Genomic DNA, 14,471 nt, shown 5'->3' on the forward strand with positions numbered 1-14,471 from the left:
TTTTTATCTTTATCCCCTCCGAATCTAAGAAAGCACACACTGATTATACCTAACATTGAATCCCACATTCATCATTAACAACACACTGTAACTTCATTTGATCTTTAGACAGTATGGATCATTTCAGCAATCACAAATGGGGAAAAGAGAAAACAACAGAAGGGAGGAAGCTAAAGGTGGAGAAGAATTTAAGCAAAAGACAAGAGATAGGAAGGGAAGCAGAATGGAGAAGTCAGAGTAAGACAAAAGAGAAATAAACACAAGCATCTGTGGGTGAGAATACAGACAATATAAGGAAAAATGAAATGTAAAGAAAGAAATCATATGCCCTATTAAATTCTTGCTTGTTTTGTAAAAAATATAGGTTTTCTGTATGGGGCCCAGTGCCATGGATTCCACCTAGTGAAATAATTTCACAGAAATCAAAGGTTCTCCTTGATAATGCACACCCTGATAGTGAGCTTTTTCAGACTTCAGTGTTCAGTGAGTGAACCTCTCATAGGAAAGCCTGTTACACAAGAGAAGTATCTTATTATTGGTCATCTAAAACCCCTGGTTTTATGTACATTCTCTTGGAATTCTTTTCTCTTGTCTGAACTTACTGACTGGACATTGAGTTAGTGTTTCATGTGGGATTGTTGTAACAGAAATATCATTGACTGCAAAAGCTCACAGCAATTTCTGTAACTTACGTTGAATCACTGATTTTTAATTCTTTGCTACCTGTGCTGTCTTGTATTTGGAATGGAAGAAGTAAGAAGCATGATCACAAAGGTTCTTCCCAACAATCTGCTTTCTGTGTCCTATGTGGAGCCTTTATGGTCACATATCATTGCTCTTGTACAGGAAATAACAGCATTGATCTACTGTCAGCTCCTGAAAGATAAACTGTGTTTTCAAATTCCTGCCCATCTGTAGCAAGATGTATTCTGAAAAGCCATTAAGTTCCAATTAATGCATTGCTAACACCTGAGCATATGAAACAGCATTTTTGTGCTATTACCTTATTCTTTTGGAATTTTCTTCCTTTTGATAAAGACGTATGAAGTTTCCTCACACCCGTGTCCCCTCTTTTGCCATAGAGATTGATATAAACATTTGCAAAAGTTTCTGCTCCCCAGCGGTCACCAATATGTACAGAGACAACATACTTATAGACTGTACAAAAAGAAAAGAAAATTTAAATCAAACTGATTATCTGCAAAGTGTACTTAAAAGAAAACAACAACGCAGAGTATTTAGTAAGACTACTGCTTGGTTTTATTTCTGCAGCTACCAAAAAATCTGCTACACAATGATTTCAATAGGCTAATTTTTATGTATCTGTTCTCTTCATGCTAAGCACAATGAAGATGTTCCATCACTTTCCATTGAAATTCGAAAGAAATTGGACTTGGACAATTTACACATATGCAGTTTAGAGCTACTAAAACCTAGATAAATTCTGTCCAATTCTATTTTACTGTGCAAGGTCTGGAAAATAAGAACTCATCTGACATTTTTTGGGGCTGTCAGAAACTGAATTATCTTTGCAGTAGATAATAACTATCACAGGTCAAAGAATAACACACTGTGTAAAGTTTATGCAAATTTGAATAGCAAAGACAGATGCATCCAGTTGCTGTGCTTCATTACATATAAGTATAAAAATTTATAAAATGCACTTATTAAGGTGCATGACAGGAACTATAAACTTTTTGCCTTTACAGTGCTCTTTCATAAATGCAGTTCTACACCATCAGATTAGATTTTCTTCCAAAGAGGATCGTTAAATTGCACATATATTCATAGTCATACAAAAAGAATGACCAAAATTTTTCAAATGTAGTTTTTAATGTACAGTCCTGCTGAATGAACATTTAAAACACATAATGCTGTGGTTTCTTTTAAGTTTGCGAATAGCTTTGAAGTATTCAGGGACCAGAACTTCTGCAACTTCAGTTCAGAAAAGCAGTCATGTCTCTAATCACTTTTGTCTCACGTGTAACCGCTATCTTTTCTGAATAAATGCAGTAATTCTATATCTTTACATTCTATTGCATCTTTGAATGTACTCTGAAATTCATCAGGTAAAAAAAATTGTCCCTAAGGAAAAACAAAAACCTGGGGGTTTTAGGCTTATTTCTGATGCTTATGTTAGTAACTAAAGCTATTATAAGCTAAGTTCAATAGTGTCATAGTTTAAGTCCAGTCAGTAATTCAGAAAAACCATGCAGCTCTTCACTCACTCCCCCTCCCTCCTCCCCTCCCACCCCCCTGGGCAAATGGTAAGTCCACCAGAAATCATTTCCATTCCTTGAACATGTGCTTTATCTTTGAAAAGCATATTGTTCATTTTGCACACATAAAATCACACAGAACATTTAGCACCAGTGAAAACCAACATGCAACTTAACTGGAAAATTACAATTTCTTAAGTGGTCAGCATTTTTGCAGTGCATATATGAAGACAGCTGCAATAGAGCCACTGAAGAAATCAAATCCAGACAAAGTGCTATATTATATCTGTGGTACCGATATCTTTTCAAGAGATTAGTTTACATTGTTTATATTTTCTCAGTGGTTTTTACCTGGTAAAGTTTTCTGGTCCTTCCTGACTGCAGGGAATTCTTTCACTAGCTCATCTCTGTTAAGAGAGAGCCAGCAGTTACAGTCAAAGTTCAGTTCTTGTTTTGTATGTAGCCCTTCTAAGTGAAAAGTCTTCAAATGCCAGCCCTCAAAACATGGCACATCATCACAGCTGACCCGAATCTTGTATATATCTCCCAGATCTCCAGTCTCAACCTGCAACAAATATCATGAGGAAGAGAGAAATGTCAGCTTACTGATTAACTTACAGAGAAGTGTAGAATTCCTAAACTTAACATTAATCAATGGAAAAGCTGAATTGGAGGCTGACATGTGATGAGAGAATCAATCTTTCTGTTATTCATTGTATGATCATGGGTGAGATTGTCTCACTTATTTTCCTCCATTCCCTAGTTAATATCGTAAGGATGGTACCCTACCATTAGGATTAGCAAAGGTTAAAATTAGTAACATCTATCTATGCATTTAAGTTCTTCAGACAAAAGGTAACATATAAAGCTTTGACTTTACTGGATAAAGAGGGCATTAACTTAAAGGTTCTGATATCAGCAGCCAAATGAGGTATTAAAATTAATGATAATTGCTATGAGCCTAGACAGTTTTAACTAAATTCTCCTTTCCAAAATGGTTGGATTTAGACCATGAAATTACTCTATAACAAATTCTTTGGAAACGAGAAAGGCTATCTCTGCATAAAAGTAAATCATGAATCAGAAGTAACTCTGTAGAATGGCATAGGCCTGCTCCCATACTACATACGGGAAATTCAATAGCTGGCTGCTGATTGTGAGTTTCGGTGAGATCTAAACAATTCAACCTAGGGCCATGGGAACTGGGATGATCAAACTGCACCAAGTGCTAATGATCTGCATGACATTAACCACTGCATGGTAAGTCTCCTGAACACTTGGAAGTGGAGTGCTGCAGCCTTTCACTGGGCAGCTACAAGAAAGAGAGGGTGGGAAGTGATTTTCAAGCAAAACAAGGCAGAACTGTTATTTTTAAAAGGTAACTGTTTTTAAAAGATCAAAACAGAAAGAGTTGCCAGTGGCCTTGTTCTTCTCCTATATTGCTTGGTTGTTTTTTCTCCTTTCCCAGACCAGTCACAATATAAGCTTTGGTAACTGTTGCCAGGAAATAAATCCTTTGTGCCCCCAGTGGCACCACAGTAACAAACTGAAGTTAGTCTCACACAGTCATGCCCTGGGACCAGCAGCATTACCATCAGACTGTCTCCTAAGGCAGAATACAGACCTTATAATAGATTAATTCATTCTGCTTCTCAACAGAGCTCTGAACTTGACAACCCTTCACTGCTTACCTAGCTTGCTTAAAGCTAGCTCATGTGCCTTTGCACAGCAGCTACATATGTGTAGGGAATTATCAGCTATTTATTCTTATTAGGGAAGAACCATACAAAAAGTGTGATTTTGTCATTTTGGGAGAGAGTTGGCCACCCTCGTTAATATCTGTTATGCAAATAAGAAAGAGCAAAACATTATAGTATGAAGAGGAAGAGTTAATAGAAAGTAAAGCGATCGGCCAAAATTATTTCACAGGAGCTAGAATTGTTTATGATGTAGAGTATATGAACTGAGGTTTATGGTAGGAAGGAATTGCACTTCATAACTTAAAAGAGCCCTTCCAGTCTGAATTTCTTAAATGTCGTAAGTGGTTGCTATGCCATTCCTACAAAATTTCAAGATTCAAGGCATTGTTCTTTAAGGATGAGGTAAGAACTCCTACCCTGTCTCTACAACAGCTCCAAGGCTGCAGGGAATCTCTCCACTCCTGAACTGTAACTCCACAGTACCCACAACAGCCACACAGCAATAGCTTTACACTGAGAAAGACAGCACCAGGTTTGTCATCTCTCTAAGCCTAGCTTGCCCTGCCTGTCTGTGTGCCATCATGTATACAGAATTTAGTGCTGTCCCAGACTATAATGGACATTTGAGGAGAGATATGCCTCTTGGATCTACTTCATCCGCAAAAGTTCCTAATACAGTCCCCCAGTGTTGTGCCATCAAAGGGAAACATGTGGGCAAAATTCTTCCTAAAATATACATTCATCTCATTAAACTTAACAGGAATTATTTAGGTTCATTGAGAGAAGAGTGCACAGATTCTTTACCCATCTAAACTATGGTTACTTTGTGGGCAGCAAAATCTTTGCTGCTTCTCTTTCAGAGCCAGACTACTGACTTGTAAAGTTACTGCCTGCAGATTTTCTTTCCTGTAGATGGACCTCATGGTTGTATCACACAGCTACTTTAAATGCCATGCACAACTTCTTCCATAAAGCTCCCTGGTCTGGAGTTGCAACATTACAGAACTTGTTTATTTTTATATGACAGGGCAAGCTGTACCTCACATTTTACTTTGTGTTCTGTCACCCAAATTTGCAATTCTCTGGGCATAAATACATGTTACAGTCCTTGAAGGAAATACACAGATGAGTTATATAGGAAAAAAAAATCTGAATATAGGACTGACTATTTAAAACCCACTATTTCATATTTTGTTTCTAGAATCACAATTTCAATTAATTCCATGACTGCCTTTGAACCAGCAAGCACTAGGAATCATGTTTTCTATGATCTGTGGAATTAAACACCATTTTCAACTAAGTGTATTAGATATTTAACTCCTTTTCACAGGTGTGGTGTTGTCCCCCTCTGCCACCCTCTCCCCCCATTTCTGGCCATTATTAGCCTTTCTGTTCAGCTCCACACAGCATTGCCATTATATCATTCCTGTAAGCCTTTTCTGAACAATTTAATACAATCAGTTTTCCTTTGGAATATGATATCCTATCTTTGATCTCATAATTGGCTTTTTCCCTTTATCAGTGCCTATTAATTGATGTAACATGATCTTCATTTTACATCAAAGACAGACAAATAATTAATCACACAGTATATATCCAGTGAATATCCTGGTTTTAAGTTTGCAGAATGTTTGCAAGAGGACACTTTACCTTGGTTTTTATTCAATATTATAATTTCCTAAATAATTTTTCCACTTTTATTTCTTCTGAATAGTTTTTATGTATTATTCAGTACTTGAAAACTTAGCTGAATTGGACGTAATTTGTCTTACACTAAACATAACAATATTTTTTCCATTATATGACTGAAGAAGCATATCTCTTACAATTAAGAGGATGCTCTGGCATTGGGGTTTTGAAGCTTTCAGAGACAGCTAACTGATGAAGACGATTAGAGAATTTCATAATATTTTAAATCTTTTCTTTTCTGACTCACACAGGGCTCCTCCAAAGCCATCATGTCTGATGTAATTAAAGCTGTAAATAAACAGTAAAATTTACTGTTTAGATGCACATTTAAATTAAATTCCGTATTACTTTCCTGTTAGAAAAAAATAATAATAATTAAGAAAAATGTGCATAAATTATTCTAGTTAAAAGGATGTGCTTAAATAATCCTAAAATCCAGCTGAACAGTTTTCTATCAGGAAGTTCAGAAATCCCGCTGCTTGTTGCTTGGATCTTAATCTCATACTGTGGAAAACACATGGAGTACTGCATTATGTGATTTTCTGTCAGCCTCATACACAAAATATATTTTGTATTTGTTGAGTATTTATGAACAGACCTACTTGAAGAGCTCAGTTGCTCATTTCATACTAACTGTACTAGTGCTTCAGAGAGTAGTTTTAGAGATCCCAATCCCATGATCTGCCAGGTGATGTATTGCATTATATGATTCTCTGGATAATAGAATGGGCATGATACACTAGAATTCTCCAAAGACATGCTCTGAGAAGATTACTCTGTAAGTAATCAGAAACACTGATGACTGCAAGAAAGGTATATATACTTCACAAATTTGCTTATTCCACGTGAGATCAACAATTGATTTCTATCATCACCAGAATATCAAGGAAAAACATTCTTCTACTGCACTCTTGTTTATTTTCATTTTCCCAGTTATTTTTCATTGGAGATGGCATGGTTCCTTGCCATGCTATCTTTAGTGTTCAAACTAATAGCAGAATCAGTAACTTTGACACATTCAACTATTTCTCAATTTGTTTACTAGAAATAAAGAGTTATAATTAAATTTATTCTTATTTAAGCAGCTCACCCACTGTACTAAAGATGCCTGAGACCACTGAAACCAAACAACTGTATGAGAGACAACATGCTGCTATTTTATCTCTTTTAATTTATTCTTTATGCTTGCTATATGCAATTGTACTACACCTGTTCTTTCATAGGAGCTGGTTAGAAATATTTTGGATCAAATAATCATTCTGAATATGATACACATCTGTGCATATATCTGTGTGAGAGTAGATTCTTGTCCTCAGTGTGCAATAATATACCTCTGAGATCAAAATTAAACTTACGTCTCAGGGTAATATAAACTGCATATAGCACATAACATGTACTTTTTACTGTGCTATATTACAAAGGATATTTGTCTAGGTACAGGATCTTGAGGGGGTTTAAGAGTTCATTTGCTTCTGCTTGCTGGAAAACTGAATTCATAGCTTGTCCTTCTGGTGATATCATGCCTCCTGCAACCTGCTGCTATAGTGGGAGAACATGAGCAAAGCTTCTGTATTCTTCTGAACAGCCTTAGCAAGAACAAAGAAAACAAGAGTAAAATGAAACTGGGCTTATTAGCTGAACCACCAAGAGAAGACATGAAGGTATTTATGGAGATATCGGTAAATCCCCAAATGCTCCTTTATATCAGGCCTCAGAATGCCATGAGAATTGTAAACCACTGTAAACAATGTGGAAAAGAGACAACATTTCATGCACAGTAAACAATGCTCAAATGGTATTAGCTTATTCATATAAAACAAGAACACAAATAGCTAAGGGAGAAACATAGACACTAACCCAAAGCTAATCCAAAGTATGAACAAGCATTTAGAAAGCTGCTGGGGTGGAAGCCCAGTACGATTGTTATGGTACTAATGATACCTAGGATAATAGACTGCGAGGGACAACAACGACTGACACATAGCAATACTAATTTCTCCTAGCATCATACACAGTCATTGAAATTAGGCAGTCTTGACAAGGAATACACGCCATTTGGGAAATTACCAGCAAGCTGGCTGCAGCAGAGGTCTGCTTTATGCATTGATACTTGCCAAAATTCAGCCAGCTGGTGTGGTTTCTCCATAGACAGATTCTGCCTTTATTGACCTCTTCAGTTAATGTCAGTGGCTCCTTTTGTTGTTCAGTGTGTTTTCTGTGTTTTCCAACAAGCAGCTGCTTTCTTGTCTTAAAGACGTGCCATTTTTCTTTTCATTTACTCCCTGTAAAGTTCCTAAATTGCTTTAGCTTGTTATTTAAATTAAAAATGCAGGTCATTACAATGAAGCCTTGATAACATTTTCTAAATGTAGCCTTGCCATTGTTTTCAGAATGTTTATTGCAGCCACTGAGAAGTATTTCTGAGCTTTATAGAACTGCCTTGAATTGTAAGCTATTTCTCTCATGACTGGCTAGAAGCTGTACTTCATGCCAATCAACAGAATTTGTAGTGACTTAGCCTAGAAAGTCAGGACAGAATGTGAACATTAAAAACATGCCTCAGATGAATCCTCTCAAAGCAACGGGTTGCATGACAGGTGGACAGGTAGTCACGACTGTGTTAGGGTTGATTTTAATACCAACCAGATATATATGCTATTGCTTCAGGGTTCATCACACTTTGATATGCGTGAACACATTCTCCAGTGATATATGATTATCCAGAAAAATTCCTTGCCTGCTGGCCTAAGAGACAGAACTATTTTGGCAGAGTGTATACTGCTTTACAAAGACTGAAATAAAGGAAAGAAAAGACTACTTCTGTTCCTCGAAAATACTGTCCAGTCCTTCATCTTCTGCATTCACAAATAACTGGATGTTGCCTTTTGTATAAACTGCATTGCAGGACTCTTTAGAGAATTAGAAAAAATGCAAGATGAGCTGGTGAAGATAATAAATGGGAGCATTTTTCTCCATGATATGCACCTTTAAATGCACTTTGAAAATTTCAAAGAGAACACTGCAGCTGGCTGTAGTAGAACTGGACTACCAGCAGAAGATGACCCAAAAATCTAAAGTTATATCATTCCATCTTTGTAAATGAATACATCATTAGTACCCAGCAAACTAGCGTTCCATTTACATACATATATACATACATTTCTAAAAATATAAAATGTATAATCTAGGGAGGAATGCCATTATAAGCTCTGTGTAATACTGTATACTTATGACTTACAATGAATTCATCTGTTGCTCTGGGTAGAAAGCACACATATCCTGGGGTTTGTGAAGAAAGCAAAAGCTCATCACTTTTTCCCTTTGAGCCATAAATTACAAGGGTCCTTTTACATTCCTGTGGCTTTGGGGAATCTCCATCTGTTTTAACCTGCACTCTCCACAGTTCTGCCAAACAAAATGAAAACATCTTTAGGATCAATGTAACAATTAAATATTTGTAATATTAATGGCAGAGAGCAATAGATGTATTTATTATTTCAACAAAAAATTTAAATATTTCTATGAACTTGCATCCTATTTAATAAATAATGATAAAAAGACAGTAATTCCTTCTCTTGAAGATAATTATAACTTAAACCAGACTTGATAAACAGAAGACAAATGTTGCAGTAGGTATGAAAGCAGAAATTAACAACAAGGAATCAGGAAAAGGAATCTTTTTGCATTCTTTATAACAAAATAATTGCTCTAATTACAGTAATTAATTTACTAGTTTTGGAAAACTACCATTTTGAAAGATTTGTATGCGGTCTGTTTGTGACAACTGATGGCTAACAAGTTTAACAGCTTCTCAAAACTGAGACAAACTCAGATTTTTCTAACCTTATTTGTCATACTCTGTCTGCTCATTTGTTAGATCAGATCATTCAAAGCTTTAGGGAATTCCAAAGAGGTGTTTGCAGTGAACTCAGCTCACAGCTTGGGTGTTTCATAGATTCTTTTTTGGCAGGTGACCTGTACTCAGAACAATATTTTGGGTCAGAATACAACCAAGAAGCTATGGAAAACCATTCCAGGTATGGAAAAAAAACTGTCTTAAATGGACAGTGTAGACTAGAGTTACTTAACTGCTTGAATGTAAACCTTCCCCTGAATTCAAATGAATTATTGGAAGAAAAGACACTTGATCTTGTATGGCAATGAGAACTTAACAGTGGAAGGAAATCAAAAGCATTTTTAGACTGGGACCAGTACTGTGACAATATGGTAATTTGATAATGGGATTAATAGAAAAGAACTATTTTTGTGTTTTTGTAAGCCTGCAATGCAATGTGCTGACAAAATAAATTTTAGAATAGTTTAATTCAGAAATAAATTAGATGTGATTCTTTTTCTTACAGTACCATGTGGTTTTTTTCATACCTTTTTGTTTTTGCCCACCTGCCTGGAGATGGAGACTGGCTGAAAACCTGTTCTGGTTTTCTTGATTTATAATTTTCCCTTGATTTTCACATTGTTTTCTTTACCTAATTCTGTTTTTCCATTTGTTATAAAAGCTGTTTCCAAATTACACCTGACTGTTCCCTGACTCTCGTGGGTTCAGGTACAAAACAGCAGACAAATATACATCTCACAGTCAGTTCTCAGAGCAACACACTAGCTGAAAGGATCCTTCCATCTGAACTCTTTTTTTGAGGTCATTTCCAGAAATGAGTCAGATGTAGCAGTGGAAGATCCACATTTTGCCTAATGAGGAACTTTTGTTGTTTGATATATGTGCCAGCTTTGAATTTAATCTCCTTGTGCCAGGTTGGCATGTGGTACCCTTCAGGGTGTCACACTTGGTGAAGTCAAGCATCGTTTGAGCTTCTGCTGTTCCTGAGCTCACCGAGTGTTTATGAGCAGCTTCAAATTTTTACAAAGACTCCCAACGTAGCCCTGAACCTCTTATCCTCTCCAACTATGCCCCGTTTTGAAGGCTGTCCCAGAAACACAGCAGAGAGGAAATTAAGATAATTACTGTGTTTCCCAGGTGAGCTTTTTTCCCCTCTCTTTGTGATATCCTTTTGCTTCAGGAGAGAGCAAGCCCCAAGTTAAGAGAAAGCACGGATGCATAACTGCCTGTTTCCTGCTCAAAGAGGCAGCAGGTTTAGAGAAGGTATTTCAGGCAAGGTGATTTATTTTAATTAATATACATTATTATGTTTTTAATTGTTATTTCAGAAGACAGGCTAAGACACCAGTTGGGAGTTTTCCAGGAAATAAATCAGTGGTTAACAGATTTAAAGCCTCTTAGCATCTGTGACTCTGTTCTCCTACATTTACTTTTAATGCTTCTACAATTTGTTAACTGAGCTAACCCAGACTGACTGCATTTTCTCTCAGTTCAGCAAATCCATTTAACCTGCTCATGCCAGAATAAGAAAAAAATCTTTTGTCTAATATTATACTCACTGAGACAGCTACTTGGTAAGATGGTAAGAAAGAGACTGATGCCAAATAGTTATTGTGTTCAGTGGTTTCTGTATCTCTTTTCAGAATATTCTGAAGTTCTGGAAATCAGATAGCAGGGCTTAAATAGGTTGTGTTTCATATTCATGGCCACATTAAAAAGATACTTTTTCCCTGGTAATACTGATCTGCTTGCTTATTTTCCTTTCAGAGTAACTAGTGTGTTAGTGTGTTATTGTACTTTTAGCTTATTTGTAAAGGTATAACCATTTTCATTGAGACATCAGTCTGACAACTGCTATAGTGAATGGTAGGGGAAAACAGAACGGTGTGCAAAATAAAATGTCTCAGAATTCTCTCTTTTCTAAAAAAATTTAACCAAGGGTCATTTGCTGACTTTCATAAATTGAATGGGATCAGTCATATCAATTTCCTTCAGAAAGTCTTTTAACCACTGGTTTGGAACCTGAAAGACGCTTTCAGTAAAACTGTGAAAATGAAACCTGCAATGACTTCTGCACACAACAAACTGGGCAAGGTAAAACATAAAGTCAACATTTCATAAAATAATTCAGGAAACTGAAAATGAAGCCTTTTTTTCTGGTGGTTTTATTTATTTTTTTTTTATTCTTTGTTTGATTTGCTTTGCTTTTGTTTTGTTTTTTGGGTTTTTTTTAGGTTTGGAGGGGGGTTCTTTTGGTTGGTTGGTTTTTTGTTTTGGCTTTGGTTTGTTTGTTTGTTTTTATTTTCATTTGTTTGGATGGGGTTTCTTTAATATGAACAATTTATGTCTTTTTAGAGGATTGTCACCATCACTTTTATAACACATTGCTCCAGGTTTTTTACTCTGGTGTGTTTTTCTTTTAAGACTGAGAATGACATTCACACTTTGTTAGATGTAGGAGCAGGTTGCTTACTTCCTGGGGATTGTAGGAATTTCTGTTGCCTTGAGGCACAGCAGTCAGTCTGATATTTTATTTTCTTAGGAAATTAAGCATCCACCCACCAATATATACTGTCATTGCTTTTTAGAAGCAGGACCAAGACCTTTATAGGTTGAGAATTCTCTGATTATTCTTACTGAATTAACAGATACTTGTAAGATAGAGAATAATTTAAAACCAAATTAAGTCATGTAAGAATATACTGAATATTTTCCCTTTTCTTATTAATTTTCTATGTATCTTAATACTAGCAACCTTGCACAACACAAGAGCCAACCTATCAATATCTATTAACTGAATTCTGTTCATGGATGTTGAACTGTATATTATTCACCACTCACAAAAGCCCACAATACCACAGAGCACCCTACAGGAATCACACTACAGGAACCTATCTCCTTTGAAATGACTGCAGCATGGACAACATTGGAATAAACTGTGTCTTGCCTCCTTGCTTTGAGAGAAATGTCTTAACTTATTTTGAAGCAAAAAAGGAAATGAAATGGAGATAAAGAATGAAGTAGGAAAATTTCCCTCCAATGTATGAAGCTTTTAGAGAGTGATGCAAAGTCTTGTCCTCTCTCAAAACAACTTTATTATTTGAGAGCTGAGAGAAGCTGTCTGCCTTCTCTACCAGGACAATACACTTTGTCTTTTTATCTTCCATCAAAAGGTGGAATCACAAGAATACAAATAAATCCATTTCAATGCCTGATTTGACAGAGCTTCTCTGTAAACTACAGATGTACAAAGGTTGCTGAGAAAATCTGTTATGGGCATACTGCATTTTGTCAGAATCCATAGCCAGCAGCAGTGTTCACAGAGGTCTGGGATTTACTCTTCATTAAAGGTAGCATAATGCCAGCCTGGCTGAAAAAGGACCATGAGCCCTCAAGTAACCTGTGTTGCAATGATGACTTTCAAACTCTCTTCTTTGGCTATGTGGTTGAAGAAGTTGCTAGCCTCGACCAAAGAGAATGAGGTTTCTGACCTTCAGAATGTCTTATAAAGTGTCCTGGTTTATAACTTTGGCTTTAGCCTTGACCTAAGCACATTGATCTTATCCCAAAAATACATAAACTCTGAATTACGCCAATCAACTTTTTATGGCTTTCTCTGAAGCCTACCTGCAAAGTGAAGCTCATATAGAACATAACCATATGAATACATTAAACATTGGCTCCCTAACACCAACACTGCTGCTTGCCTCTTATTCAGTAAATGTACCTTGTATGGAAAGTTTTCACTTCCACTGTGAAGGGGACTGCTTATCACTATCTGCTCTACCATGTGAATCTTCACTGCTACAGCTGCTGGGAGAATTTAAGGCAATTATTTTTCCTTCCAAGACTCTGCATCTTTGAAATTTTCTCTTATCAGCTCTAACTCTAGAACTGTGTCATGATGGATTGACAAAGATTTGAGTACAAGACAGATTTCCAAACCTGTTGTGATTATTAGCCTCCTATGAAACTCAGTCTTTTCACATGCAAGGTCTACAACCAGTACGACAACACAACTTAAACTATGAACAATCCTGAGATCAGTACTGCTGATCATCTTTTCTACATACAGCATAAAAGCACAATTTCTCACCTATCTCAGTTCCTCACTGGAATGCCCCTGGGTGAAGAAAAGATGGCTAAAGAGCAATTCAAGCTAAGATGATGCATGGCTAATTGGCAGAACACTTATTAAAAATGTTCTTCTTTACACCTTCATCATTCAGAATCTCTGATCTCAGCCTAAGACATCCACACATACTCTTTGGGTTCTCCCGGATGTTTTGACAGTGTGATATTTCACAAACTGATTAAGAATAAGCCACTCCTTTCTCTTCATAGTCAAAATATTGTGTCTAACCACTCTTGACACGTATAGGCTCTCAGCAGCTTGTGCATCTGTGCCTGCTTATTATAGCATAATGGAGAATGAAGTTGCATTGGAAAAAAATCTTAGATTAGTAGTAAAATATCATCTTTTCTGAACATAATGTGAAATAGATATTATGGTTGCATCTCTGAACTCTGCACTTAGCAGAATGCAGAATCCTATTGCAAATCAGTCATGAAAATCAAATTTCTCTGTGGGAAAGCCTTGACTTATCTGAGTTAATCAGTCTCCTCTTGTCAAAGTTATGTTGCCACAGAACAATAATGCTGTTGGCTAAACTGTTTGATTGAATATAAATGATTTAATTTTAACTGAAACTGGAATTAAACTGAGAGATCAGGACTCATGCTACAGAAGGCAAGTTGCTGTTTTCAGAGACAAATGTAAATGTTTATAGGCATTTAAAGTTAGTTTCTCCCATCCAGTTCCCAGACACACCTGCGCAGAATACACATTTACAGTTAAATGTTTGCAAAAATATTTTTGTTAGTCTGTCCCTACATACCAGTACAGGTTGGGGGTTGACCTGCTGGAAAGTAGTGAAGGGGAAAGGGACCTGGGGGTCCTGGTGGATGGGAGGGTGACCATGAGCCAGCAATGTGCCCTTGTGGCCA

General features: G+C 36.5%; 1 protein-coding gene across 1 annotated transcript in view; it reads right to left on the reverse strand.

The window, feature by feature from the left end:
* RP1 (RP1 axonemal microtubule associated) overlaps nt 1-14,471 on the reverse strand; it is a 179,103-nt gene that overhangs the window by 72,414 nt on the left and 92,218 nt on the right. The window contains 4 exon segments of the mRNA XM_034060203.1: nt 1,004-1,158; nt 2,571-2,784; nt 8,847-9,035; nt 10,143-10,159. Of these exon segments, the coding sequence (XP_033916094.1) occupies nt 1,004-1,158; nt 2,571-2,784; nt 8,847-9,035; nt 10,143-10,159 (575 nt within the window).

This window comes from Melopsittacus undulatus, chromosome 1 (genome assembly GCF_012275295.1).
Source record: "Melopsittacus undulatus isolate bMelUnd1 chromosome 1, bMelUnd1.mat.Z, whole genome shotgun sequence".
Taxonomy (NCBI): domain Eukaryota; kingdom Metazoa; phylum Chordata; class Aves; order Psittaciformes; family Psittaculidae; genus Melopsittacus; species Melopsittacus undulatus.